At 35.6% G+C, this 25866-nt stretch overlaps 1 protein-coding gene across 11 annotated transcripts in view; it reads right to left on the minus strand.

Annotated features, from left to right (window-relative positions):
* The window catches only part of Dlg2 (discs large MAGUK scaffold protein 2), a 2013368-nt gene that overhangs the window by 430231 nt on the left and 1557271 nt on the right, over positions 1-25866 (minus strand). For 7 of the 11 annotated variants that reach the window (XM_077797652.1, XM_026384678.2, XM_077797650.1 and 4 more), the window contains one exon: positions 10527-10682. The exons of the other annotated variants lie outside the window; for them this stretch is intronic. In XM_077797652.1, coding sequence (XP_077653778.1) covers positions 10527-10682 — 156 coding nt within the window. The remainder of the gene's footprint in view (positions 1-10526; positions 10683-25866) is intronic. 11 annotated transcript variants of the gene reach the window in all.

Below are 25866 nucleotides of genomic sequence, written 5' to 3' on the forward strand. Positions count from 1 at the left end.
AATCTGTAGTTTCAGAAGAGACCAGGTCAAAAATAAATAAGGCTACTATTATATAATGAAAGTTAATTAAAATTCACATATACTTGAAATACAATTCACAATAAATTCTTAAAGTTTTAAAAAAATTACAAATGTTTGTCGACTACAGTCCCCAAATAAACCATCTAGGTCTAGTGGTCACTAATCTTTTTGAGAACAGGATTTATCCACATTTGTTTTGTGTTTCCTCAGAAGTACCTACCCTAAAACAAGCATTTATTACACATTTGCAGTTTGACTGGTAGCTTCTTCTTCTGGAAAATATAAAGGTCTAACTAAATTGTTTGATCCATCCGTGGACCCCTCTGTCTCTGAATTTATATGAGCCTTTTGTTATCCTTTAACCTATAAGGTTGACACAAGGATATCCTCAGGGTTATGACAGACATAAGAAAGGAAGGAGAACATTAGATGAATTTGAGAGGGATGGAAATAACAAAGAGAAATCGGATTCTCATTTCTTATCCACACAGTGTTGGGCCAATCTATTCTATTAGATAGAATGTCCACAAGAAACTTTGTAAAGGGGAGGAGCCAGGGTTGAAGTCTAGTCTGAATGCTGTTTTCCATGCAATAGGCCGTGGCATGCATGTCCTTCATACAGAGGAAGGAGATCCTTTTGAAATTTGGACAACAGTTTTAACTATTTTAGCAGGAGCCCAATATTCCCTCCTCCTTTTAAAGTCAGCCATACAATTCACCTCTCCCCTCCAATGTGTTCAATTTCTTTGCAATAGAGGGATCTTAAGTTTTTGTATTCAATTTGGTACACACATCCCTGCCGAATTATAAAACCCTGTTCAAGAAATCTCTTAAACTTCACAGGAGCCTAAGGTCTGCAGAACTGAATTAAAGGGTTGAAGTGGGAGATTTATTTTCTCTGCTCAGAGAGGTAAATTTTGATTCTTTAAATAAAACAACAAATGCTGTACTCTAAAATAATTAGCTCTCTCTGTCAACACCGGCAGACTTGCACAGACCCTCTCCCATAATGCCAAGCCTACCATTCATCTCCCTTCACAATTTACTGAACTCACCATGAATGAATGGCCTTGAATGGAAACAGCCTTCTATAATTGTTCTTGAACAAAATTCATTCTCATCTAAATCTGAGGTATCTATCTGGGGCAAAGGGTTCATAATATATCACTTAATACACACACATATAATGACAACTAAAATTTATGGACTGCTTCATACCTAACAGATATTGCTCTAAGCTCTTTATATGTAACATCATTAAATTTTCAGAGTAGCCTCATGAGGTGAATACTACAACTATTGCTGCTTTACAGATGAGGAAGCTAATGCTCAGAAAAATCACTTGCTCAAATTTACAAAGCTAGAAGGTTGTAGAGGCAGAATCCAAACCCTAACACTGACTTTAGACTCTCAGTTCCTATTCATGTATTCATTGTCTGTCTGTCTATCTACCTATCATCTATTGAAAGAGATTTGACAGTAGTGAAATGGGGTACCCTTTTTCTCAAGCAGAATTCATGACCTAAATGAAATTTGTACAACAGTTCTAACTATTTTAGCAGGAGCCCAATATTTTCTCCCCCTGGGACTAGAACAACATTCAATAAATATTTGCTAAAACCTAGATCCTGGTGCAAGTCTACTCAGGTTTAAACCTTACCTGTTTGACCTTAGGTTACTTAATTTCTTCAGACCTCATTTTTTTTCACCCCAAAATGGGAAAATAATGACACACAACTTCTTGGGGTATTATGGAGATTAATGAGTTGATTTGTGAAAAGTACCATCTGGTAGGTGATAAGATTACAAATACAATGGTGATTGCTGTTATTATTATCATTGTAGTCAAGAATATCACCCAGCTCATCAGCCCTGTTAGTACTAGAACTATATGTTGGGTACCATTTTGGTCATGAGGAACATATCACGGAATAAAACAAAATCCTGATTAAATAGAACTAATACAAGTATACATCCTGATGTCCTCATTTTCAGTGATCTCATCTCATTCATTGTTCCATTTGTTTGTCAAATCATGAACTGCATTTTTATATAAAATTGGTATAATTATACATACTTTTTAGGTTGTTTTAAAGATAAAATAAGTTAGTACATGTAAAAGTTTCAGAACAGTGCTAGCATATAAAAGCACTCAATACATATTAATGGATTTAATTAATATCTATGCCATGAGTGTTATGGTTTAATACTATCTCTATTCTTTCTGAGTCCTACAATTTGTTGCTATAGTGATTTTGTGCAGAATGTTCTCATTACTTCATAGGAGACTGCTTTTGAAATTGTGTTTATTCTCTGGTCTAGTAATACAATGGCAATTAAAATATAAAGATTGTTCTCAAAACACACAAAAAAGACAACCTAAAACTAAGGGAAAACATTCGTACAATCTGAATAGAGAAATAATTTTTTTTTAAAAAAAGCACATCAATTAAATTTAGATAGCTTCATCTCAAGAGTTATTTTAACATCAAAGAACAGGAATTTTAGAGCAAAGATCAATCATTGTTCACTTTCCATCTCTGCCATAACAAGGTATTTGACCCTGACAGAACCTTCTACTGCCATCCTACCTGCTAGGGTTGCCATGCAGAATACATAAGTGTTTAGAGAATAAGATGAGTTTGTCTTTAAATTACAAATGTTGTGCTTTTAAAACATTATTGAATTCTTTAAAAATTTTTTTAGTTGTAGATGGACATAATATCTTTGTTTTATTTATTTTTTTATGTGGTGCTGAGGATCGAACCCAGTGTCTCACGCATGTGAAGCAAGTGCTCAACCACTGAGCCACAACCTCCTCCCAACTTTATTGAATTCTTAATGAAAGCATATTTTCCCCTAATATCCAAAAAAAATTTTTTTTAAAAATAATGTGGCAATAGACAAGATCATTAGCTTTTTAAAAAGTGTCTAGTTAGAAAATATTTCTTTCACTATGAATCCTTGTATAGATCACATTGCAGAGAGAACTGGCTGTAAAACTGAATGCAGTAAGAGCAGCCTCTGTGCCTTTGTGAGAGTCAATTAATCTCTCCTTATTTTTCTTAATTCAGATTGGGCTTAGTGATCACCTACTTCAAAAAGGCAGCAAAAACCTTTGAAAAAAAAGCTGCTGCATAAATTCAGAAAGGGGCTATGCCTTATGAGCCATGCCCAGAGGGCTTTTTCTCCTGGTTTTAATTAAAAATGAAATTAAGAATTCTTTAAGATCATATCAGTCTTTTAAGGGCATAAGAAGGTCATTGATTTGTTAAGCATCTTCTTTTTCTTTTTTAATGGTGCTATTTCCCAGATTAAACAATATGCGTAAGGCTCAAGTCTTCTTTCAGGATCCATAGGTCCCAGGCAGAGTGGATGAGAGAGAAGAGGACTGGGTGAGAAGCTGAGGTATGCAGAGCAGGTGGCACTAAGGCTCCATGAGAACATGAGCTTAGCTGTGTGCATGCCCTGGGTAGAGCGTCTAGATCCCTTCACTTGCTAGATCAAAGCCCACATTCTGCAAAGTTGCTGGCATTATTAGAACTGACAAGATACATATATGGAGTCCTTGATTGATTATTAATCTCTCTTCCACATAGAGTAGCTATTGTTTTGTTCACATTCCTGAGAAGATATATGCAGGGCAGAAATAGTACTACATGAGCAGATACAAAAGAAAATTATCTCATATAAGTTTAAAGTCACACATGAGTTTAGAAACATACCACCTTTTATAGGGAGCCTATAAACATAAATATAAAGGGAAACTATATTACTTTGTCTATGTTTACAACGAGGATGACTGCTAAGAATGATAGATGAATTTAGCATCAAAGGCTTTCTTATGGCCTCAGGGAATTTACCTGTGCTGATACGTATTTTTCACCTGATTTGTTATAGCAATAAAAATAAATATACACAGGCTTGCAGCTTTAAAATAGAATAAGCATATGGAAACAATTAATAAAGACTAACACAGATAGTGCCTAGATGAAAATTCACTGGCTTGGGGGCTGGGGATGTGGCTCAAGCAGTAGAGTACTAGCCTGGCATGCGTGGGGCACTGGGTTCGATCCTCAGCACCACATAAAAAATAAAATAAAAATGTTGTGTCCACCAAAAACTAAAAAATAAATATTAAAAAATTCTCTCTATCTCTCCTAAAAAAAAAAATAACTCACTGGTTCCATTTCCCTTGATCCTCACAGCCATTTCGAGAGGGGAATAGTACAGATATGATTTTTTGCCTTATTTTCTGATAAGAAAATTAAAGTTCTGAGAGAAAAGTGCTTAATTAAAATGCATATCATTAATATGACCAAAAGAAAGCCCTTGAACCTAGACGGTGTGGGTAGAATTCTTGTTTCTGTAAAACACCACATTGCCACCCCCTCAAATGAGAGACCTGAAATACTTTGTCTCCTTTCACTTTCATAGTCATGTAGGAGGTTTTTGATTAAGTGTAGTTATTATGGACTAGAGTGTACACTCACTTCAAGAGGAGGCAATGTGGTCACCATCTAGTAAATACCCTCAGCCAGAGAATTCTTTCCCTGAAACAGCCAATTACCAAGTGCTATTTGATAAATAATTCTAAATCCATTTGTAAATATCTCTATAGTCTCAGTTCAGTTTTTCAGGATTTTAAACCTATTGTATGATATATACATACTAACTGTTTTCCCTGCCTTCAAATGTTTTCATAGAGCTGATAGAGCAATCTTCCAAAGAACACAAATCAGATAGTGTCCTTGCTCAGCTTTGAAACTCTTCAACAGCTCCCCACAGCTATAGGATAAAGTACAAATTCCTCAGCCTGGCAAGTAAGACCCTCTGCGATTTGCAACTGCCTATGTAACTCCAATCTCATCATCCACCCTTAGCTACACAGAGCTACTGGTAGTCTCAGGATGCACTGTGCTTTTATGTACCATCAGATTTACTGTGTGGTATTTATTTTACTTAGAAAATATTTCTTCCCTATTATGACTGATAAATTCCGTGTCTTTCTGATAATTGCAAGAAAAACAGAGAGTTAGGAGGCAACTCCTCTGCTTACTTTTAGAGACTCACATGTACTTCTATGATAGATTAGATCTGGGATTTATATTTTATTTCAGAATTATAGATTTTGAGACTGTTAAAACATGTAATATATTTTCTATTGTTTTCAAGGAGAGAAAGTTTGCCAAAGATAGGTCACCATGATTGGGGTCTGGTGAGATACACATCTTGTTTTGTGTCTCCAAACTAGAAGTTTTGAGGCTGCCAACTTTCTACTCTATTCCAAAAAGGGAATCATAGATATAGGTTGTCTAAGCTCTGCAGAGCAGAATTATAAGCAAGATTGAAAGATGAATATGTGAGAAGCAAATATTTTATTTTCCACAGACAATGCTTCTTATCTATGATTAGAGTTGGCAAAACAAGGAGTGGAAGGGGGACATTCCTGTGAGTATATTCATATCTCTTTTAGAAGGGACAGCCTAAGATTGTGCTGCTCTGATTAGCACCTCTTATACCAATCTGATTTTAGTTCTGATAATTTAAATAAGCATGAGGCCATTAACTTGAAGCTGTGTATATATATATTTCAAACTGAGGATCCTCCTGTCTCAGCCTTCTTTGAGGCTAGGATTACAGGCATGCACCACTACTCCCGGCTCCATATTTTGAGTTCTTACATAATTAACTTCAACAATAAATAAAGAAACTAAAACCTAACTTAGAAGTATAACAAATAGCAGGACTTCAGATGATCACAAGCACTCGACTCGTCCCCCCATGCACAGATAAGGCAGAAACATTATTGTAGCCAATCAGATGATTTCTTCATTTCTATGTTTGGCCTATTAAAGGTCTCTGCTCATGTTGCTGTGGGGCTCTCTAAATCTGTTCTGATTCTGAGTGTTGCCTGATTCATGAAATATTCTTTGCTAAAATAAACAGTCAATTTTAATGTGTCTAAAGTTTGTCTTTTAATAGTTATAGAGTTACATTACATTAGAAAAATAGGTCTCTTAGCAGTTATATATTACAAAGTAAATAATTCATCATTTGTCTGTGAGCTGATTAAGGGAAGAGATGATGTGTTTTTCACCATTGAATCCCAAACATCCAGGGTAATGCCTGGTATGTAAAAGCTCCACGAATATATTATCTTCAATGAGAAGAGATATTTTATATTCACATAATGCTTCAGAATGCATTTCCTATCTCAAATCTGCCAATACATTTTAATTGGCTGGTTTATCTCAGGCTCTATTTTTCAAATGCAAAATAACAATAATTAAGACCATCTTTGTAAAAGAAAAATGAAAATATGCCGTATATTTTAAGAAAACAGCCAAGAACACTATTCTCCTTGACCTAGGAATATCAAAAGTTGAATAATTTGTTCTTTCAAAGTAGAAAAATCAATTGAACATCAACAATTACTTTTTTTAAAAAAGAAAAAGAGATATATTAGATTAGCAGGAGCCCACAGTAATGTTATCTATTTTTCAATGAACTTCAAATTTCAGTTTTATTCCCACATCTTCCCATTTCTTCTTTGTGCATGGTCTAAAAAAATCTATTAACTCTAAACATAAGGGAAAGTCTTAGGCACTGTGCAAAGTAAGCTAAAGTGTATCCTAAGGAAAACTTACAACTTCTTTGTTTTCTTTTGGATGAACCTTTTAAAAGTAAATGACATAGGTAATTAATTTGTTCCTGGGTATTGGTTATCAACTCAAAGACCTAAGAATTTGCGTGTTCCCATTGAAACTCAGAGAATATGGATAAAATAACTCATTTATTTTGCTGACTTGCCTGTATTTTTCTGAATGATAATTAGGAATTAAACTGTCACAAATGTAAGCCTAGTTTCACATGCTGACTTGCATTGAGCTAGCTCATGTACTAATCAGAGGCTGAAACTGTTGTTTCAATATGTGCACATTTCTGAGATACACTCTGGGAAATTTTCCAATGCCCTGAAAAGGTACACATCATCCCATACAGCAGCTTAAAGTTCAGGCATATCTTCAATATTTTTTGTTGATGTTTTAGCTTTGTAAAAAGTTGTCCAGGTATAGTACTTTGCATTCGGCTGGTGGTTGATAAATCTTGGTTGAATGAATTGGTATATTCTTATACTATGTCATTTAGTACATAAGATTCCAAAATATTTTTATCTTATTTCTATGATTGGAAATAAGACATCGACTCATAGAAAATGAGTTGGGTTCCTCAGCATTACTAGAGTTAGATAAGGGCTTGTCTAGCTGAGTTCTTCTCTACCTGAGATTCTATGAGTTATTAAAAAATACAGTGAGAAAGGCAAGGGATGGTATAGCAAATGGAGCAAGAATTCTTGAATGTTCCCCTAAATGGTTGGCTGCATTTCAAGACATTGAAAGAGAATATTTTCTTTCAAGATATTGGAGAGGTTATTTTCCATTGGAGAGAAAATAAATAATCTGTGAAACAAATTGCCCAGTCTTTTTAGTTATCTAATGGACCTATAATGTGGACATTGACCATTAAAATAATTTAAGTTGGAGTGCAACATGAAGTGAGTTCTGGTTATTATCTGTTTCCATGTATAGATCATTTGTTCATGGGATAGTTTTATGTAGGCTGAGAGCTGGGGAAAGCACAGCTTGAGCTATGACCTGTTCCTGAAACAAGCATCAGTTTGCTTGCCTGCAGGTATTATTTCCATGTTTACTTATTAACTCAATAATTTGGAGCTCCTGGTGTGCCAAACTTAAGACTGTGTTGAGTATTAGGGATACAGAATGCCCAAACCAGATAAAATTCCACTCACTGAGCTAGCTAGAATGGCAGGCAGGCATTTAGTTTGAAAAACACATAAATGTACAATTATAAATTGTTTGAATCTTAGAGCATGAGGGAGAGAGAGAGTTCAGAGAGAAAGGGGTGGGGGGAGGGAGGGAGAGAGAGAGAATAACAGAGGACCTGATTTTTCTCTTTTAGGTAGCTAATCTGAGGAAGTACAATTCAAGCTTGGATCTAAGATGACCAGAAGTTAATTAGGCAAAGTCTAAGGAGAGTTTTTCAGTTTGAGGGAGAGGCATGTGTGAAGCACTTGAGAGAGGAAGAGATTTAGCACATTTTGTGAATAAATAGAAGGCTGATGTGAACACTGCGGTCAGCAAAGAGGAGTGAAATGAGATGTTCAAGAGGCAGGCGGGTGCTAGATCATGCAGGGCCTGGGTGCTCTGTTAATAATTTTGCATTTTATCCCAAATGCAAAAGGAGAGAGATTTGATCTGTAATCGTAACAAATCACTTTGGATTCATTCTGAATAAGCCAGCTGTACAAAGGGTAAGACCAATTAGAAGGCTATTGTAGGTGGCAGATGATAGGTGTTTGGTTTAAAGTGGTGGAAGCAAAAGTAGAGGGTAGTGAATAGATTTGAGATGCATTTTGGAGGTAGAATCAATAGGACTTGAAGACAAATTGATGATGGATACAAGGGCAAATAAGGTATGGAGAATGACTCAAGTTTTTGGCTTGAGCAAAGGGTAGATGCATTGTGTCATTTACTGAGTTGGAAAACTCTATAAGAGGAACTAAGAGGGGTGAAATCAAGATTTTTGGTATCAGTGTACTAGTCACATGGGCACTGAAATGGGTTTGTGTGTGACTTTTTATAGATGATAAAATAAATAATATGATAATATAAAAAATAAAGAACTAACGAAAACAATTAAAATAGAAAATTGAATTCCCAAAGGGTGGGGGGCAGTGGTTCTAGGTTGGGGACTGATATATATCAGAATTGCTGGGATCTTATAATTTAAAAAAGGCATACTAAACATTATACTGCATTTTTTTTAAATTTGAAAAATAAGAAAGAAAGGAAAAAAAAGAAAGAAAAAAATCAAAATATATCCAGGAGGTAGACCCTATAGCTGCTATTTGTTGAATTTTTAAGGAGGGATGCTTCAAAATCCCCAGTGGGATGCAAAGAAACCACTGTAACTTTCATGTTCATTTAAAAAAAAAAAAAAAAAAAAAAAGCATGGGTTTAAAAAAAAAATCACTGACACTGCACCCGAGAAATAAGACAAAGGTAGAAAAGAGAAATGGATGGAAAATCCTTTCAGTGAGCAAAAATGTCTCTGCCATCATGCCGGTGCCAATGCAGGGCTAAGTTCTGTTGGGGCAGTTGTCACCAGGGTCTGACTCTCAGCTCTGTCATTTGCTAGTGGAAGATCTTGGAAAATCAGGTAACTTCTCAAGTCTCAATTTTCTTGTGTTTGTGAAATGAAGATAATGATAACATTTACCACGTAAGGTGACTGTGAAGATTGAAAAAATAATAATTTGTAAGAAGTGCTTTAACAAATAGCTGGTGCAGAGGAAGAGCTCAACAAATGTTAAGTCAAAAGTCCTGACTGCAGTGTGACACCCTTTCATTTCCCTCTGGTTGTGTTGATTTAATTAACATTCATAAAGTGTTCCGAATTACCAGTAAGCTTTAATTGATTCAAATCAGTGAAAATGCTCCAACTAATTAGTCAAAGTTATGTTTTTAAGTTTATTTCTAGAAATATTAGATATAAAATATGCTATATAATTCCCCTAGGGAGATCAATAATTGATGACTAAACTAATTTAAAAATATGTATATAAATATGAGGTTCTAAAAAGACTCTCTTGTTATATCCATTCTACAACCTGTATTTTCTCCAGTCCTAGCAATTATTATGAAGATATTATATACGAAAACACAACTATATAAGCACCCCATTATGTGTAAGAATATTAAAATTGGGATCTCAATTTAGATAGAATTGGAACTACATTATGGAATATTGGATTCTGTTTTGCTTACTGTCCTTTCTGACTTTGGCTACTCTGAAGATAGTTTGTTGTTGTTGTTGTTGTTTTTTAATCATACACAGGTTCTAGAATATTAATGTAGAATTTATGCAGTCTTTAGATTTAGAACAAGTTCTTTATAAAGTTAGGCAGAATCAATTAATTCTGTACTTTGGGATATGTTGCTTAATATCTCAAGAGTCAGTTAAATGGTACTAATAATTTAATATTTGAATTAGAATGTTAAATGACAATAATAATATCTATGCCCAAGTTACATCTGGGGCATAGTAAACACTTATTAAAAATTATTAAAAAATATAATTTTCTCTTTCATCCTTCTGTATAAGGGAAATGGTGATAAGTAAATTCCAAAATTAATTGTTCTGGAACAATATAATTAATACCTCATTAAAATGTACAGGAATCAAGAACATGTGGAACATCATGTGATCTTATTTGAATGCTCTGTGATCACACCAAGAAAGAAAAAAAAGGCAATGTTCTTAATTTCTCCCACCACACCACAGAAGCAGAACATCTCTCCACCTTGGGGAAGATGTTGCTGTTGTGTTCAAGGAAAGTGAGCAGAGGTGGGTCCTACCCACTCATCCTTGTGGAAGCACATGCAATTCGAGAAGATGAGGTGAGGAAGCGCATGCAGTACCTGGTCATCTCAGAGTCAGGGAGCAGGCCTAGGTGGTAGTGGGGGTAGGGAGCTGAGAGAAGGAAGCTTTTGTCACACTCAACAGGGGAATAGTGCCTGGGAGAAGCAGGCTTATCACACAGTTTGTTCACAGTGCTGTAAACAGGTTCCGGTGGCCTGGTGATACAAGAGGAAGAAAAAGATATGCACGGTCAGCACACACAAGGAATTACCATGCAACCAGTAACATTTCACCAAATGCAAAAGTTAAAATCCAAACCCATGCCATTTATTCCTTGTGTCTTACTAATAAAAGCCAAATTTTCCATTGGTTACATTTCATATAATAATAAAGATTTTATTCTTAGCCCCCTTTATGGGTAGTTGTAGCCACATTAAAATGTTCAGTCCAATGTTTTGTGGGATTCATTGAATAGCTGCTTATGGAAAGTGATTTAGCTAGGACCTCTGCAATTTTGTTCTCTCCCACTTTCTCCTTCTGTTGACCTGAAACCCAGACATGATGGCTGGTGCTTCATGATCATTTTGGGCCATGAAGCAATCATTAGGATTAAGGAGCACAATACAAATAGGGGAGCATAAAGGAAGAGCCTGCGTCACTGATATGGAGTGATACTATACTGCCTATATATCAATTTCTTTTATGTGGGGTAAAAATAAACCAGATAGTTTAAGCTTGTGTCTTTTTTTTTTTTTGTTATATAGACAGAACCTAACATTAACATATGTACTCTAAAAACTCTTTAGATTGAAAATTTAAAACAAAGAAATAACTGTAGATAGAGCCTATCACAGTACTAATACATTTAATTACATTTGTAGTCCATGAACATACTATACACAGAAAATGTAAAGAATGCTATTTTCTTACTGTGGAATTTAGAGCTTAAAACTGTTCAAAGAATTCACTGCATCCTTATTTTAGAATACTCTTATCCATAAAATAACAGCTGACCTACACTGCCAGTACAGGAGCCTAGAAGAAAGAAATCACAACTTCTTTTATGTCATAAACATTTCTGAAAGGGTAAAGTTTCTAAGCTGCAAAGCCTGAGTTAAAATGTAAAGGACCAGGCATTGTAAAGCTGCTTCTAAACTGCAAAGGCTGGGTTAAAAAGTAAAGGACTAGGTATTGTAAAGTTTCTGAACTACACACAGAACCTGAAACTCCTAAGGCAGTTAAGACAATGCCCTACTGACCATTTAGTTGTTTAATAACTTAGGGCCCTGTGTAGCCCAGCTCGGTAGGCATCCAGGCCCCAAAACCAATCAGTTTGAATGTGTACCCCGCTTAGAAGTGACCAATCACCCCTGCCCAGCCTGTTCCCGCCAATGAATGTACTAATCAAGTCTAAGAATTATTGTTTGATTTTCCAGCAGTGTATGGTGATTTGTTAAAGGAAACTATGATGTGTGTAAAGTCCCCGCCCTCCCCAAAAAGTGTACTTAAACACTGCTCAACCCCTGCCCAGGGCTCTGGGCTGCTCTCCTTTCTTGAGTGGGCATGGAGCCCCAGCATGCTGGATCAATAAATCCCCTTCTGCCAATTGCATGAGTGGTCTCTTGGTGGTCTCTTTCTCTGATGCTTTGCCGGACCCTTACATTTCTATGATGATGTCATTTTAGTAACACCATACTTTGCCTAGAGGGAATGATTCAATTTTCTTAGTCTGATGCTGACTCTATAGACTAAGAAAATGTTATCAATTTTCTTCAACTCCTTTTACCACGATGCCATGTTTAGAAAGGAAATTTCAGAATCAAAACTGACTCATGCATATCTTTAAAAAATTCCTGTATTTATCTGAATTAAGGGGAAAAATTTATTCTTGGAACATAATAATAGATTCAAGACAATTAAAATGAGGTTCTGTGCTTTTTCCAGTATTAAACTCTTGAAACTTTTACCCATACCTTTTTTGCAAGTGTGAATGGATGTACTACTTATTATGTAAGCCATGCATTCAGTACATTTGGTATTTGAGGCAGGCTTCAACACCTTGGGATTTAGAAAAAAGGTATTTCTTTGCTTATAGCTGCTTCTAGAATTCTTTCATAATGGACTGATCACTTTTCTATGCATAATTAGTCATCACTTAAAATCTTATCAATGCAGAGATATAGTTATTGATGTTGCAAGACCATTTTTACCTGTTATTTTGTCTTTAGTTCCTTCCCTACTAATTTACTTGCTATTTTGTAGAGTCACTGGCTACATATTAGACATATCAGACCCAGTTTCTTTTCTTGGTTATGAGAACACATGATACGATGGGAGCTAGGCCAATGAAAAACTACCAAAACACAAAACAAAACACATGCCACACTCGACCAGGTCTTCTTCTAACCAAACCATGAAATTAAACATATCTGTGAGAATATCCTTTCAAGTATCATAAACAAGGGGTCTTTATTTGAAGACTTCCATCTACCAGCTTCTTTATAAGCCTAGAATTCTGTCATATAAGACACAGTAAGTCCTGTGCAAGTTATAGTTTAAACAAAGAAATGACACAGAGTAGGAATTTAATCAATGTTTCTTTGAATGAATGGATAATTTTTTTATTGTTCTCTAGTGAGAGAAACAAAAAAAATTCTTATGGTTCTTTCAAGGAAGCAATATATTATTCTGAATCTCTTCATTAGGTTTAAATTTCTTGGACCATCATTCATTCTGACAACCTACAGGAATGAAATACAACCCCAATATTGTCAGTTTGGAGCTGAAAAGCTCTAAATACTTGATGGTCATAGTTGAACCACCCTCAGGGGGATGGGCTTCATGTGTTTTGAGTCTTGTGGCAATACCTGGTCTGCCCTTGGTTCTAGTAAGGGTCATCCCAGGCACAGTGAACCTCAAAGATGTCTCAGCCCTGAGTTCCAGAAGGCCTAATACTAGCTAATCAGCATCTTTGTCTTTCCCTGCAATTAATTTTTTCCATGACCTCACTGCAGACAAGAAATGTCAATTGCTATCAATGGGATCTGGGTGGCAGAAACAGATGCTATCATCACTTTCCACTGGGTCAGTACAGAAATGGCACAAGGAGGTGGAGGGGAGAAGATTTTCAGCAGTGTGAGTCAGCCACTCACAATTGAAAGGTCTATTTATTCTATTTTAAGCAACCAGAGGCAAAGGTAATAAACAGGGTAAGCCAATACAAGGTGCCCACAGGCTCTTTTTATTCTGTGGATGTCTCCAGAAAGGAGGAAAAGTAGTGAAGATATTAAGTGAAATCTCTAAGTAAATTCATAAACAAATCATTTATCTAGCTGTCTACTTATCAAGGGCCATAGATAAATGATTTTGTAGTCTCATTTGCTGAGCCATCAGCATTTATTTGCATATCTATGGGTTTATAATTGCAGCTCTTATAGCATACAATTAACACACTCTGACCCTTGGTGATTTCTCTTTTCTGTGAACTCCATTAGCACTTGCTATTTGTTCTGCTTTCTTTGCATTTTTAATTGCTAATCTGCAATGCTGGTGTACTGGAGAGAGGATGCTTCATCTCCACCCTACTGTTAAAAAAAAAAAATCTTACCTGTAAATGCCCTTCCCTGCTGCCCCACTTATCCCCAACCCAACTCAGGCCCCTCCTTGGCCAAAGCCATTTAGGCCTTTGGAGCAGGATTGGGCTCCTACTTTGCATTGACCTAATACTGAAGGGCCCACAAGAAAAAGAAAACAAGACTAGGCCAATTGGATTCTTCTTTGGAAAATGAACAATGTGACTAAAGGGGCAGAAAAAGTAGTTACGAGTTGGTAACATAAGAAAAAGATGCGGACACACAGAAGGTCACTGCAAATATGTTCACTAATTACAGAGAACCAGAGCCCTACATTTAAAGCTCTATGGAATTTTGTTTTTAAAATACTCAGTGGTTTCTTGGAATCTAGAATAAGTCTTGGCTCATTCTTTAAGGGGGGCTATTAGGGCTTATGTTATTGAATTTCCCTAATGATTCTGTATAACACTGGTTGTATAATGAAAATTAACTACCATCCTTCCTCCCTAACCCTTAGGTCACAGATATCTTGCTTGTAATTAGGAATGAAAATAAAATAAATACTCCATTTGTTTATTTTACATTCCTTTTAGATCTCCAAAACTAGACTATGCCACTAAAGAAGTTGACAAAACCTTGGACCTATGTAATCCCATGGTACCTGAGAGTAGTACAAGACTGATTTTGATATTTTGTTCATTTTGATTATTTTGCATTAATTTTATTAAAAAAATGACTAATTATTGAGGTTTTGGGGTCCCCTTTAAATTTTGCACCTAACTTAAGTGCTTCATATCTGGTCCCAAACACAATAAAGTGTAAGACAGTGATACTGATGACTGTGATTGCAAATACTCTTCATCTGTGTAGCACCTGAAGGTACAAGATCAAAGGAATATGACTCCTTTCTCTTAGAGGCAAGAGTAAGATTGACTCTCACTTTATTGAGTTTTCTAACTTCTCAGAAAAACCCTCAGAGCAGGGAACTGACCTTATCGTACTGTCATATCCTGTTCGCTGAGTTTTCTTTCTCCCTTTAGAGTATTAACTCCTAGAGGAGCAGGACCCAATCTCATTTGATCTTGGTTTCCCATTGCTTCCCTGAATGCCAGAATGCAGGAAAACAAAACACTGTCATATAAAATGAGAAGAACTGAACCAAAAAAAAAAAGTGACCAGTACTATTTATTGTCTCTTCCTGAGCTAGAACTAAAAGGAAGAGTTGGACATTCGAATAGAAAAGATTAGGGTTATATATTTGTAGGCCTTTAAGCATAAATATCTGTTCATCAGACTGATGTGGGTAAATCTGTAGAGCATTCAGATTCTCTAGATCTCCAATGGGAAGGAACTTACAACACTATGCTGTTGCTAAAAGCTCGGCCCTTGTCTGGATGCCAATCCGATAGCATAGCAAGGACATGGTTTTGAGAAAAAGGAAAAAGAAGCTTTATTGCTTTGCTAGCAAAGGAGAAAGTATTCCTGTCCCAAAGGCTGTGATTCTGCCCATCAGTAGAAACAGGGGGCTTTTATAGAGGTGATTCAAAGGCTACATTCCATCTGTTGGAGTTGTTAATTCACTTGTTAATTTGGGAGAAATCATTTCTGAGATCTTCAGGTACCATCCCCAAAGTCTGGATTACTTCATTTCTATGGTGGGTTTGTACTCAAGGATAGACAAATCTGCCTAGGATGGGGATGAAAGGTAATCCTGTTTTCCCTGAGATTGAGGGTGGTGGTGGGAGATTAGGGAGGAGCAGAAAGAAAGAAGAGAAAGAAATATGTCCACTTAAAAAATAAGTTGCAGTAGCAGAGCAGCAAAAGCTATGTTCAAAGTAAGAAGTGGACCACTGTTACAAGGCCTTGATTAGAAGAACACAGCCAAACCTCATCAATGATGACAGGTGGGATGCCAAGTGCTCAGATACCTAAGCATCTAGCATACTGCCTGACATAATTTGAGGGAAATGTTTTATTTTTTAATTTTCAAAGGATGCCTTAGGCTCCCATTCACAAATAATAAATAATACACTGCTTCTTAGGCCAATTATTTGTAGGAGTAAATATAAGAGGATTGAATTTCAGGTCAAGGCTAAAAGGTGTTAAGGACTAAATTTTGGAAAGCTCTAAAATTAATTAGGGGGGAGAAGAGAATCAAGGCTCAAGTTGTTAACTATGTGTCTCAACATGTGAACTGACATTTTAATGATAATGATTAAAAAGAAGCTGACTTCTCTCATACAGAATTTTAAGTAGAAAGTATTAGTCACTTGCTGAAGAGGCTGTAAGGGCCTTCAAGTAAGACATAAAGAGATCAGGGGGAGGGACCAGTCTAGACAATTTGTAAGAACCCATTCATCCCCACCATCAATTTGGGTCCCCAAGAACTTATACTAGAGCCCTTGGAGTTGATGACTATTTGTACCATATTTAATTTAACATTTCTAAAACTTCCTTTTTGATAGAGTTTCAATAGTATTAGAAAGCTATAATGATAACAGCAAAGTTATAAACTGCAAAATTAAACCGAGATGAATTAGGAAGCAGCCTGGTGAGTACAAAGAAACAGCACTAGATTTGGGTTCTGGATCTTCTAAATTCTACCTTGTATGATATTTTGCTATTTATTAACTTCTCTGACCCTCAGTGCTCTCATCTGGAAATTGGGGATAGTAATAATCAAGTGAGGACAGGTGTGAGAAATAGGAAGAACGTGCATAAAGCATGGTGCTCACTGAGAGAGCTCACCAAAGGGTAGAGATTGCTGTCTTGAATATCACTGTCATGCACTCAAGCTCTTGGGGATGCATAGCCTCTAAGAATGTTGCTTCCTCTCTGTGAATACTGAGGAAAGGACTCTGCACCTACCCACTCAGAATCAGGCAGTGCAGGCTACAGTCCTTTATGTAATATAAATTCTCTACTCAGGGATGAACAAAGGAAATAACTATTCAGGAGCTTTTATCACAAAAGGGCCTGCGAAATGAGGTCTTTTAAAGACTGGTTTGACATTGAAAAGGCAATTGATCCTCTGTCATAGTCCTGGAGCTGGATGTTCACTTCCTAAACTTCTCAATGATTTTCAATGTCCCTAAACAACATATAAGCCCAACTCTAATCCTTGAATTGTGCCTGTATCTTTATGACTCGCTTTTGCTATGTTTCACAGCTGTGGTGTTATTTCAAATTGTTGAGCCATAAGTAATTTGTTATTAATAATAGTCTCTGTACCATAATCTTCGAATATTTTTTTTAAAAATAGAAAAGGGGATTGATTTACCATTTTCTATATAAACATCATGCTCAGTTATATCTTATTATGTTTGTTTATTGAGGAGAGAAAAGGTAGACTCAGCTGCACCATTTAAAATCATTTTGAAAGTTTTGAATTATTAAGATGCTTTATTTCTTCTTAAGAATGAATAGGTTTCAATAAAATTGGGCCCTCTCAAGGCAGCAAGTTATAAAGGAGTCATTAAGTTTTTGTTGGAATAAGAAGTTGAAAATCAGTGAACTTGACAACAGTGAAAGTGACAAAGAGGAGAGGGATCACTGTACCTTGGCACTAGGTGAGTGTATCTAACTACAGTAGTATTGGGGGGATTTTCTGAAAGATATTCAAAGGCTGAGGATAGCTCAGTCAGGGAACACTTGCCTAGCATGTGTTAAGCCCTGGGTTCAATTCTTAGTACTAGGGGGAAAAAAAGCCTTCTACTCTGAAAGATTCAAACAAATATTATTGGAGACACACAGGGTCAGTATTATGGCCACACTAAGGACTTGGAGACGTGGACATGAACCATTTGAAGGAAGCTTCAATATGTCCTATATTAGTATTTAAACTTACATTTAAGCAAAAACTACTCTTAAAGGTTTTGTTTTTTCTTTTTAATAGAGCTCTTAGGATAAAATATGAAGCTACAAAAAAGGTTAATAGTTACCTAGAATCTTGATGGAAAAGAAAATTTTAAGCATAAATGAAAGAAGTCACATAAAAGATGACAGGTTTGACTACATAAAAACTTAAAGCCACTGAAGTAAAAAGATAAAATGAAACATCAAGAACTCATAACTAAGCAATAAGCTGGGAAACCATCTGCTCAAGTTTATTTATCAATATTTTAAAAATGTTCCTGCAACTCAATAAGAAAAACAACAACATTTCAATAAAAAATAGACAAAGGCTATTAGCATCTGATCACAAAAGAGAAAACACAAGTAGCAAGTAAATACACACATATAAATGTTCAACCTCCCTAGGAATAAAAGCAATGCAAATTAAATTACACATCCTCTTTGCCTGTTTAAGAATAATATAGAATCTTAAATCACAATAAAAGAGCCAATAAATCACACTTTGGTTGTGGTACTATGAAACAGACACTCATATCACTGGTGTTATGGGGGTATAAAACCCCTTTATAGCATTTTAAGAAAGCAATTGACAATATATTTCAGGAATTTTAAAAGTAATTCTGCTTTTTGTTCCAGCAATTCTACCTCTAGTATGCTATCCTAAGAAGAAAATAAAAAATGTGCTCAGAGGTTTCTTTATCGACAAAGTCATTGTAATTTGCCATAAGAGCAAAACAAAGTAAAATAAACAAACAAAAAACCAAAAGGAAACAAATGTCCAACCAGGGAATGAAGGTATGGGACATAAGATCTATTCACAGCATGGTTTATTATTTAACTATTAATATTCATGATAATTTTTAATGATATAAAAGGGATTTATTTTAGTGATGAATACAGTAGAAAATTGTATAGAAAGTTCTGGGGTTAGTGGGAGGTGAAAGAACCCAATTCTCTTACCATTTGGAAGAGAAAATAAACTAAGGGGATGCAAAGGAAACTTGGTAGGGAGTAGGTATTCCAGAGTAGGACTGAGGTGGGTTGAAAGTAGACTTTCAGGAAGAGTAATAGCAAGTATCAAGTTAAAAATCTGAAAACATGCCATTTAAATGTTTGCTAAGGGTTTGAATAGGAGACAAAGTTAAAAAGTTAGGCAGATCTTGAACACATTTTTCTAGTATCTGCAGTTGATGGGAGCCATGGAGATCAGTGTTCCTCTTACTAGATGCAATGAAAAGAGTTCAGTCACTTTGCTTGTTCACTTATACATTCATTATTAATTCAACAATACTTACCAAACACGTACTCTGTGCTGGGCCCAGAGATACATGTACTAGGCATAGAGTAGTGAACATGTAAAAATGGTTCCTAGGTTCATTGAATAAAAATGTTGTTTGAAAGGAAATCTGATTGTAAGAACAGAGACTTACTCTAGCTACTTCAGGTAGTAGGACCCATGAACCCTATGAACTTGGAAAAAGCTGTAGTCAGAGATCAACACGGTTAAGACCTAATGAGATTGATCTTTATTCTAGAGCTTTCCCATCAAGGTAACACCTTGTCTTCTCTTGATGCTACTTCTTTGTCTTCTCTAAACCTATTCTTGGTCCTGTTGGCAACTATATCTCCTATTTAAAAGGCAGCAGAATATAGAAAAAAAAAAAAGAACAAACTAAGTCTGACCAGCTAGATGTCCTGGCCCCATCACTTATAAACTATGTGACTTTTACCTTCATGCCTCAGTTTCCTTCCTCATGAACAGGAATAATGCCTACCTCTTAGGGCCATGCTTATTAGATAAAATGATACATGAGTAATATTTAGAACAGTAAATTTTCTATTTCCCACAGGTATTTAAACAGGTAAGCTGGCAGTAAGACACCAGGTTATACATCCATCTCTTATCCCTTTTTAGGAGTGAATTCATTTTTAAGGGATAATTTCTATTTATGATGACAAAACCATGTTTCTGGCTATGTCTAGGTTGACAGACTTAAATATAGAATGCCTGATTAAATTTAGGTTTCAGAAAAACAAGGAACAATTTTTGAGTCCAAATATGTTAAGTATCACATGGAATATATTCGTACTAAAACCTATTCACTGTTTATCATTTTTACATTCAAATTAAACTGGACATCTTTATTTTATCTGGTAAGTGGTCATACCTTTCACCTTGCAGCTTCCCTACATTGCTAGTGCCTGCTCTCCAGTGTGTTGGCTCACTCTGTGGTATATTTTACTTGCTACCCCTAATTCTCCTTTTGAGTTTCTGTGTTTTTTAAAAAAAGCAAATGTGCTTAATTTATTGTCTCCCCAGTGTCCAACACAATTTCCCAACTTAAATCATGTCTGTATTCATTTCTATACCTAAATCTGTATATATGAATACAGATACATAATTTTAAAATAAAAGTTGATCATACCACATGTGTTTTTATACCAGTGCTTTTACTTCTTAACTTTATATTGCATGTCAGACATTTTTCCCAGTCAGGACACACAGCACCAGACACCTTTTCCACACACTGGTGGTGTGGGTATAAATTGCTCAATCTACAACTCAGAAATCCCACTTCCAAGAATTTGCCCTACAAACTGAGAACAACAGATACCCACAGAATTGTCATTTGCACAGAGTTTGTACAAACAAAACAAAGAAAAACATATGTTTGTTAGTATTGGACAGACACGTAGGCACTAAAAACATGTTTACATAAGTAGACTTTGCTGACACAGAAAAATACCCACAATATAATAAGTGAAAAGCAGATAGAGGGCACATATCAAGTTGCACCCAGATTTTTTTTTTGTTTTGTTTTTCTTCTTTTGTTATTGGTTCTTTTTATTTATATATTCGGTTTATGACTAGACAAAATGTAAAGTATGATTCTGATTCTTTTTAATAGTAAGAAATAAGGAGTCTGAAAGCACATACCAGCTTGATATCCTTTCCATGTTATATGTCTATATAAGATCTTAATTTCCCTAGTTCATATTTTTGAAATGATTTTTAAAGCATATAAAATTATTCATCATATAAGTAGAGGGATAAGAAGTCATAAATCTGCATATATACAATTTTCTAAGAAGCATATCTGTATATCTGCATATAAGTATGGAAAAGCCACCAAAATGTCAATAGTGTTTTATTTGAGCAGTCAGAGTACAGGTATTTTTGATTAATTATATTTTTCTTAATTTTTAAAAGAATATTTTTAATGCATTAAGATGTAGATCTTAAAAGTTCTCCCTACCAAAAACAGGTAACTTGGTAACTATGTGAAGTAATGGATGTATTAACTAGTTTAATGGGGGCAACCATTTCACAATGTATATGTATATCAAAACATCACATTGTATACATACATTAGATATATACAATTTCATTTGTTAATTATACCTCAATAAAGCTGGAAAACATACATATGTATAATATGTGTGTGTATACACACACAAGTTTATACTCCAGAGGGATTTGTATTGGGTGTTATGGAATTCAGCTCCAAAAGTCTACACATTCTCAAACAACCCAGACATAGAAAATATAAATTTTTCCACCTTAGGACTAATTTTTCTTAATAAGGAACAACTTTTATTTCTGTGTGGTAGATGGTACAAATAAAGTATTTTAAGAGTGGTAAAAGCAGCATTATGAATAATTGGTTATGACTAACAGGATGGCTTAACTGGTTACACCATATTTGCTATTTATATCTGTCAGAGTCACAAATGTCTTTGGTTATGCAAATATATTCAGTTACTCAGAAGATTCCAGTTCAAGTTAGTCTACTTAAGAGAAATTATGTACTAGCCAAAGCCCTTTAATAGAAATGAGGGCACAATTAAAACAATTTACAGCAGCCACAGCCTCTTCTACTAATGCATCTACTTATTCATTTGGCATGCATTTATTGTCCTTGGAAAAGATACAGTATGAATGCAGTGGAAAAAGTTGATATTTCAGGCTGTAAGACCTGGGGTTCAATTCTGTTCTGCCACTTACTTATCTGTGTCACTCTGGGGAAGTTTTCTACATTGGCTAAATCACAGCTGCCTTATCTGGAAAATGACTTCATAAGCTCTACCTTGAAGGACTGCTGCAAGATTAAATGAGATAAAATATGCAAAGTCTTAACAAATCACCTGCCATATGGTAGGTGCTCAGGAAATAACTATTTTTATGTACCAGATACTAATCTAGGGGATGTGGAAGATAAAAATCTGATCCCAACATAAATTCTTCCCTCAAGCATCACTTCATCTTTGGAGAGGATGTGTGCTTGTATTTAATAAGGTTAAAAATGGTTCATTGTGATGGGAGGGGAAGAGACTCTCCACAATTCTCAGACTTTTCTCATCAGTTCCCTAACGTCCTCTCCTCCTCTACCATATGTACAGTTCTCCTATTCATGCTCTTTTAAATCAGTGAGGTCTCTCTTTGTACACTGTTGGCCAACATATTATAAACACATTAAGTAAGAGCACAAATTACACTGTGTGGAACAGGGGTTGCAAAGTCAGAAGGATTCCTGAGAGGACTGCTGGCCTTTTTTGGAGATGGAGGGAAAACTACTTATGAAGGTCATCACACACACACACACACACACACACACACACACACACACAGAGAGAGAGAGAGAGAGAGAGAGAGAGAGAGAGAGAGAGAGAGAAATAATAGTAAAACCACACACACAGAAAAATAATGGTAAAACATCAGCTTCCTGGTCAGCTTAGTTTAACCTCAGTGTAGCAGGGTTGAATGAAGAATATGAAGTTTAAATTCACCTCATAATCTTCTCTTTTATTTCCTCATTGAATATTTTGTGAAATATATATGATTTGCCTGCACTATGGAAGTTTTTGGGGGGCAGTGGTGAGATGGGGAGGGAAGTGTTTCTATACAAGATTATTGCAATAACAGAGAATCCCCACATCTCTCAATTATTATTTGGTTTTATACATCATAATCTTTAATCTTCATAGAAAACAATTTTCACAGTGAACACTACCAATAATTTTTGCACAATGCTATTAAGATAAGGTGGCACAGATGAGGAAGTGGTCAAACTGTGATTTGAACACTTCCAATGTTTACTCTGCAGTACTTCACTTAACCAAACTAACTGAGAGAGATGTAAAACAAATAGGAATTGCCAACAGGGAATGTGGCAGTTGTGTGCAATGTTAAATCTCTAGTTTGCAAGGCATCTATACCCCTGGGTTCTCATAAGGACAATCTAGTTATACACAACAGATCCAAAGCAGTTAGTTGGTAACCAAATATGGATGTGGAAGCTAGATCAGAATCCCCCATCCATCTCCCACAGCCTCCATTTTGCTGCCCTGGGTATGTGTGATAGGTTCATGTGATAACTCTCTTATGCACTTAGCCACAAAGTCATCTATTTTGCTCTCAGGTGACGACTGTGTGCTTAAAGAAACAAAGTACCTAAGATTCCTTTATAAAAAGTTGTTTTGATGGGAAATGCAATGGAGCTAGGTACTTAAGCTGCCCTTCCTCAAGCAATGTAAATAGAGGAGGGGAACAGAATAATTTATTGAAATATTACTATGTGAATTATTATTCTCCAAAAGTCTAAGTTCCTAAAAGATTGATGCTCATGGAGAACCTGAGAGGGGAGGTAGAAAACAGAGATCCTATCATCATATATAGTTTGATTTAAAGAAACTAATGTTCTATTTTTTATAAATAGTTGTTTATAGGGTAAAGTGCATACTGCTACTAGTGTTTCTAAATAGCTAGCAATTTTATTATAAAATTCGAACATCACTGGATGAATTCTGGTTTTGGTAACTCTGTCTCAGGTGCAATGCCTTTCTTTATATGTTACCACTAATACTGTCATTAATTTAGTCATCCTCTGTCTCTTTTTCTAGGAGACAAGTACCTATTTTCTGCTAATATGCTACTTCTTGCTTTATTTTTGGTAATACGATTTTCTAAAGACAATGAAGTAATAAATTTCAGTCCATGGTTCCAAACCTACCCTCATGCATCAGAATAATCTGTGAGGTTTTTTTGTTGTTGTTCTTTTTCTAATGTTAATATCCCAGCTCCAACCCCAGATACCAGATTTGAAAAATCTGCTTGCCTAGAGAGTATGTATTTAAAAAGGTTTCATAGGTATCTGTATAGTGTCAGAGTTGATAACTACAATTTTAAATAATAAAACTGCTCTTTTTGAGAAAGGTATGAAATAGTCACATTTTTCTTTTGTTGCATCAATTCTTTCCCCACATTAGAATACAAATTATTGCACTAAAATTTTTGACTTGAAAATATTCAGTTGATGAATTATAATATTTGTAGAGTAAATATTAATTTACTTTAAAATGAAAGGTATAAAATAGCATCTTTCATTATTTCATCAGTGATTATATATACTGTGTGTTTTTTGGTGTATTTATATATATATATATTCTCTAAGCTGCAGAAACCCGTGATTCTGGGGATGGTTCTACCTTGCTTTCACCAAGTAGACCACATTTTCACTATGAGCTCTATACTTAGCTATAACTCCTATGTAGCTCTCCTGAATCTGTTTTCACAAATTTATTTATTTACTATTTTTATGAATAAATATTAATTATACAGAAAAATGGGTTTCATTTCAGCATACTCATTCATGAATATAATATTCTTTGCTCATTTCTATCCCTCAATAATCCCCTGTCACAAGCCATCCATGGGCTGTGTGTGTGATAGGCCTGGCATTACACACTGATTGGGTTGTGCCATGCAAGTGTGTCTTCCCTTTAGCTCTGCCTGTGATCCCATACAGCATGTGAGATGGGTGTGACTTGCGGGGATGTCAGTCAATCTGCTGACCACAAGACATCATGAAGCAAGCCTCCAACCTTGAAACCTTATCCCCTGCCTTATTTGGTGAAGAACCTTCTATGGAAATTCCTTTGTGAGTCCTCCTATAAACATAAAGAGATTCTGGGTGCACCCTCTCTCTTCCAGCGCCCTTTCCAAAGTGGAAGCTGACCTTTAAGGTCGCAGAGCAATCCAGCTCTCGATCTGAAAAACTTGTCTGTGTTGCATGATTTCTCACTGCTTTCTTAGTTTAATGTTTCAGCCATCTCTTTTAAACCCAGTTCATCTCATCAGCGTGGGTCATTGGCGAGAATCCCCCTTACCCCTTTCTACCCTCTACTCCTGATCTTCTCTTTTCTAAGTCTCCCTTCTACTTGCATATCATTTTCATTTTTTTCCTAGATTCCCCATGAGAGAAAACATATGGTACTGTCTTTCTGAGTCTGTCTTATTTCACTTAACATGATGATCTTAAGTTCCATCCGTTTTCCTACAAGTGACATAATTTTATTTTATTTTTCATTATGAAGGCATAATACCCCACATACCCCACATACATTTTCTTTGTCCATTCATCTGTTGATGGGCAGCTAGAACTATACCTTGGCTATTATGAATTATGCTGAAATAAACAAGGGTCTGCAGGTATCTTATACTGCATCAATTTTAATTCCTTTGGGTATATAGGAAGAAGAGGTACAACTGAGTCATATAGTCATTCTATTTTTAGTCTTCTGAGCAACCTTCATACTGATTTCTACAGTAGCTAAACTAATTTACATTCTCACTACAGGTATACTGGTTCTATCCCCATCCTTGCTGGTATTTATTGTTATTTGTAATTTTGATGATGGCCCTTCTGAATGGGGTGAGATAGAAATTTGGTGTAGTTTTGATTTGCATTTCCCTGATGGCTAGTGATGCTGAACAGTTTTTCCATGCAGTTATTGAACACTTAATGTTTCTTTTGATAAGTGTCTAATTGGTTCATTTACCCATTTATTGATAGGGGGTTTTGGTGTTAAGTTTTTTGAGTTCTTTATATATCCTGGATATTAATCATCTGGCAAAGATTTTTTTCCCATTCTGTAGGTTGTTTCTTCATTCTTGTTTCTCTTACTTTGTTCT

The sequence above is a fragment of the Urocitellus parryii genome, chromosome 4 (genome assembly GCF_045843805.1).
Source record: "Urocitellus parryii isolate mUroPar1 chromosome 4, mUroPar1.hap1, whole genome shotgun sequence".
Classification (NCBI taxonomy): Eukaryota; Metazoa; Chordata; class Mammalia; order Rodentia; family Sciuridae; genus Urocitellus; species Urocitellus parryii.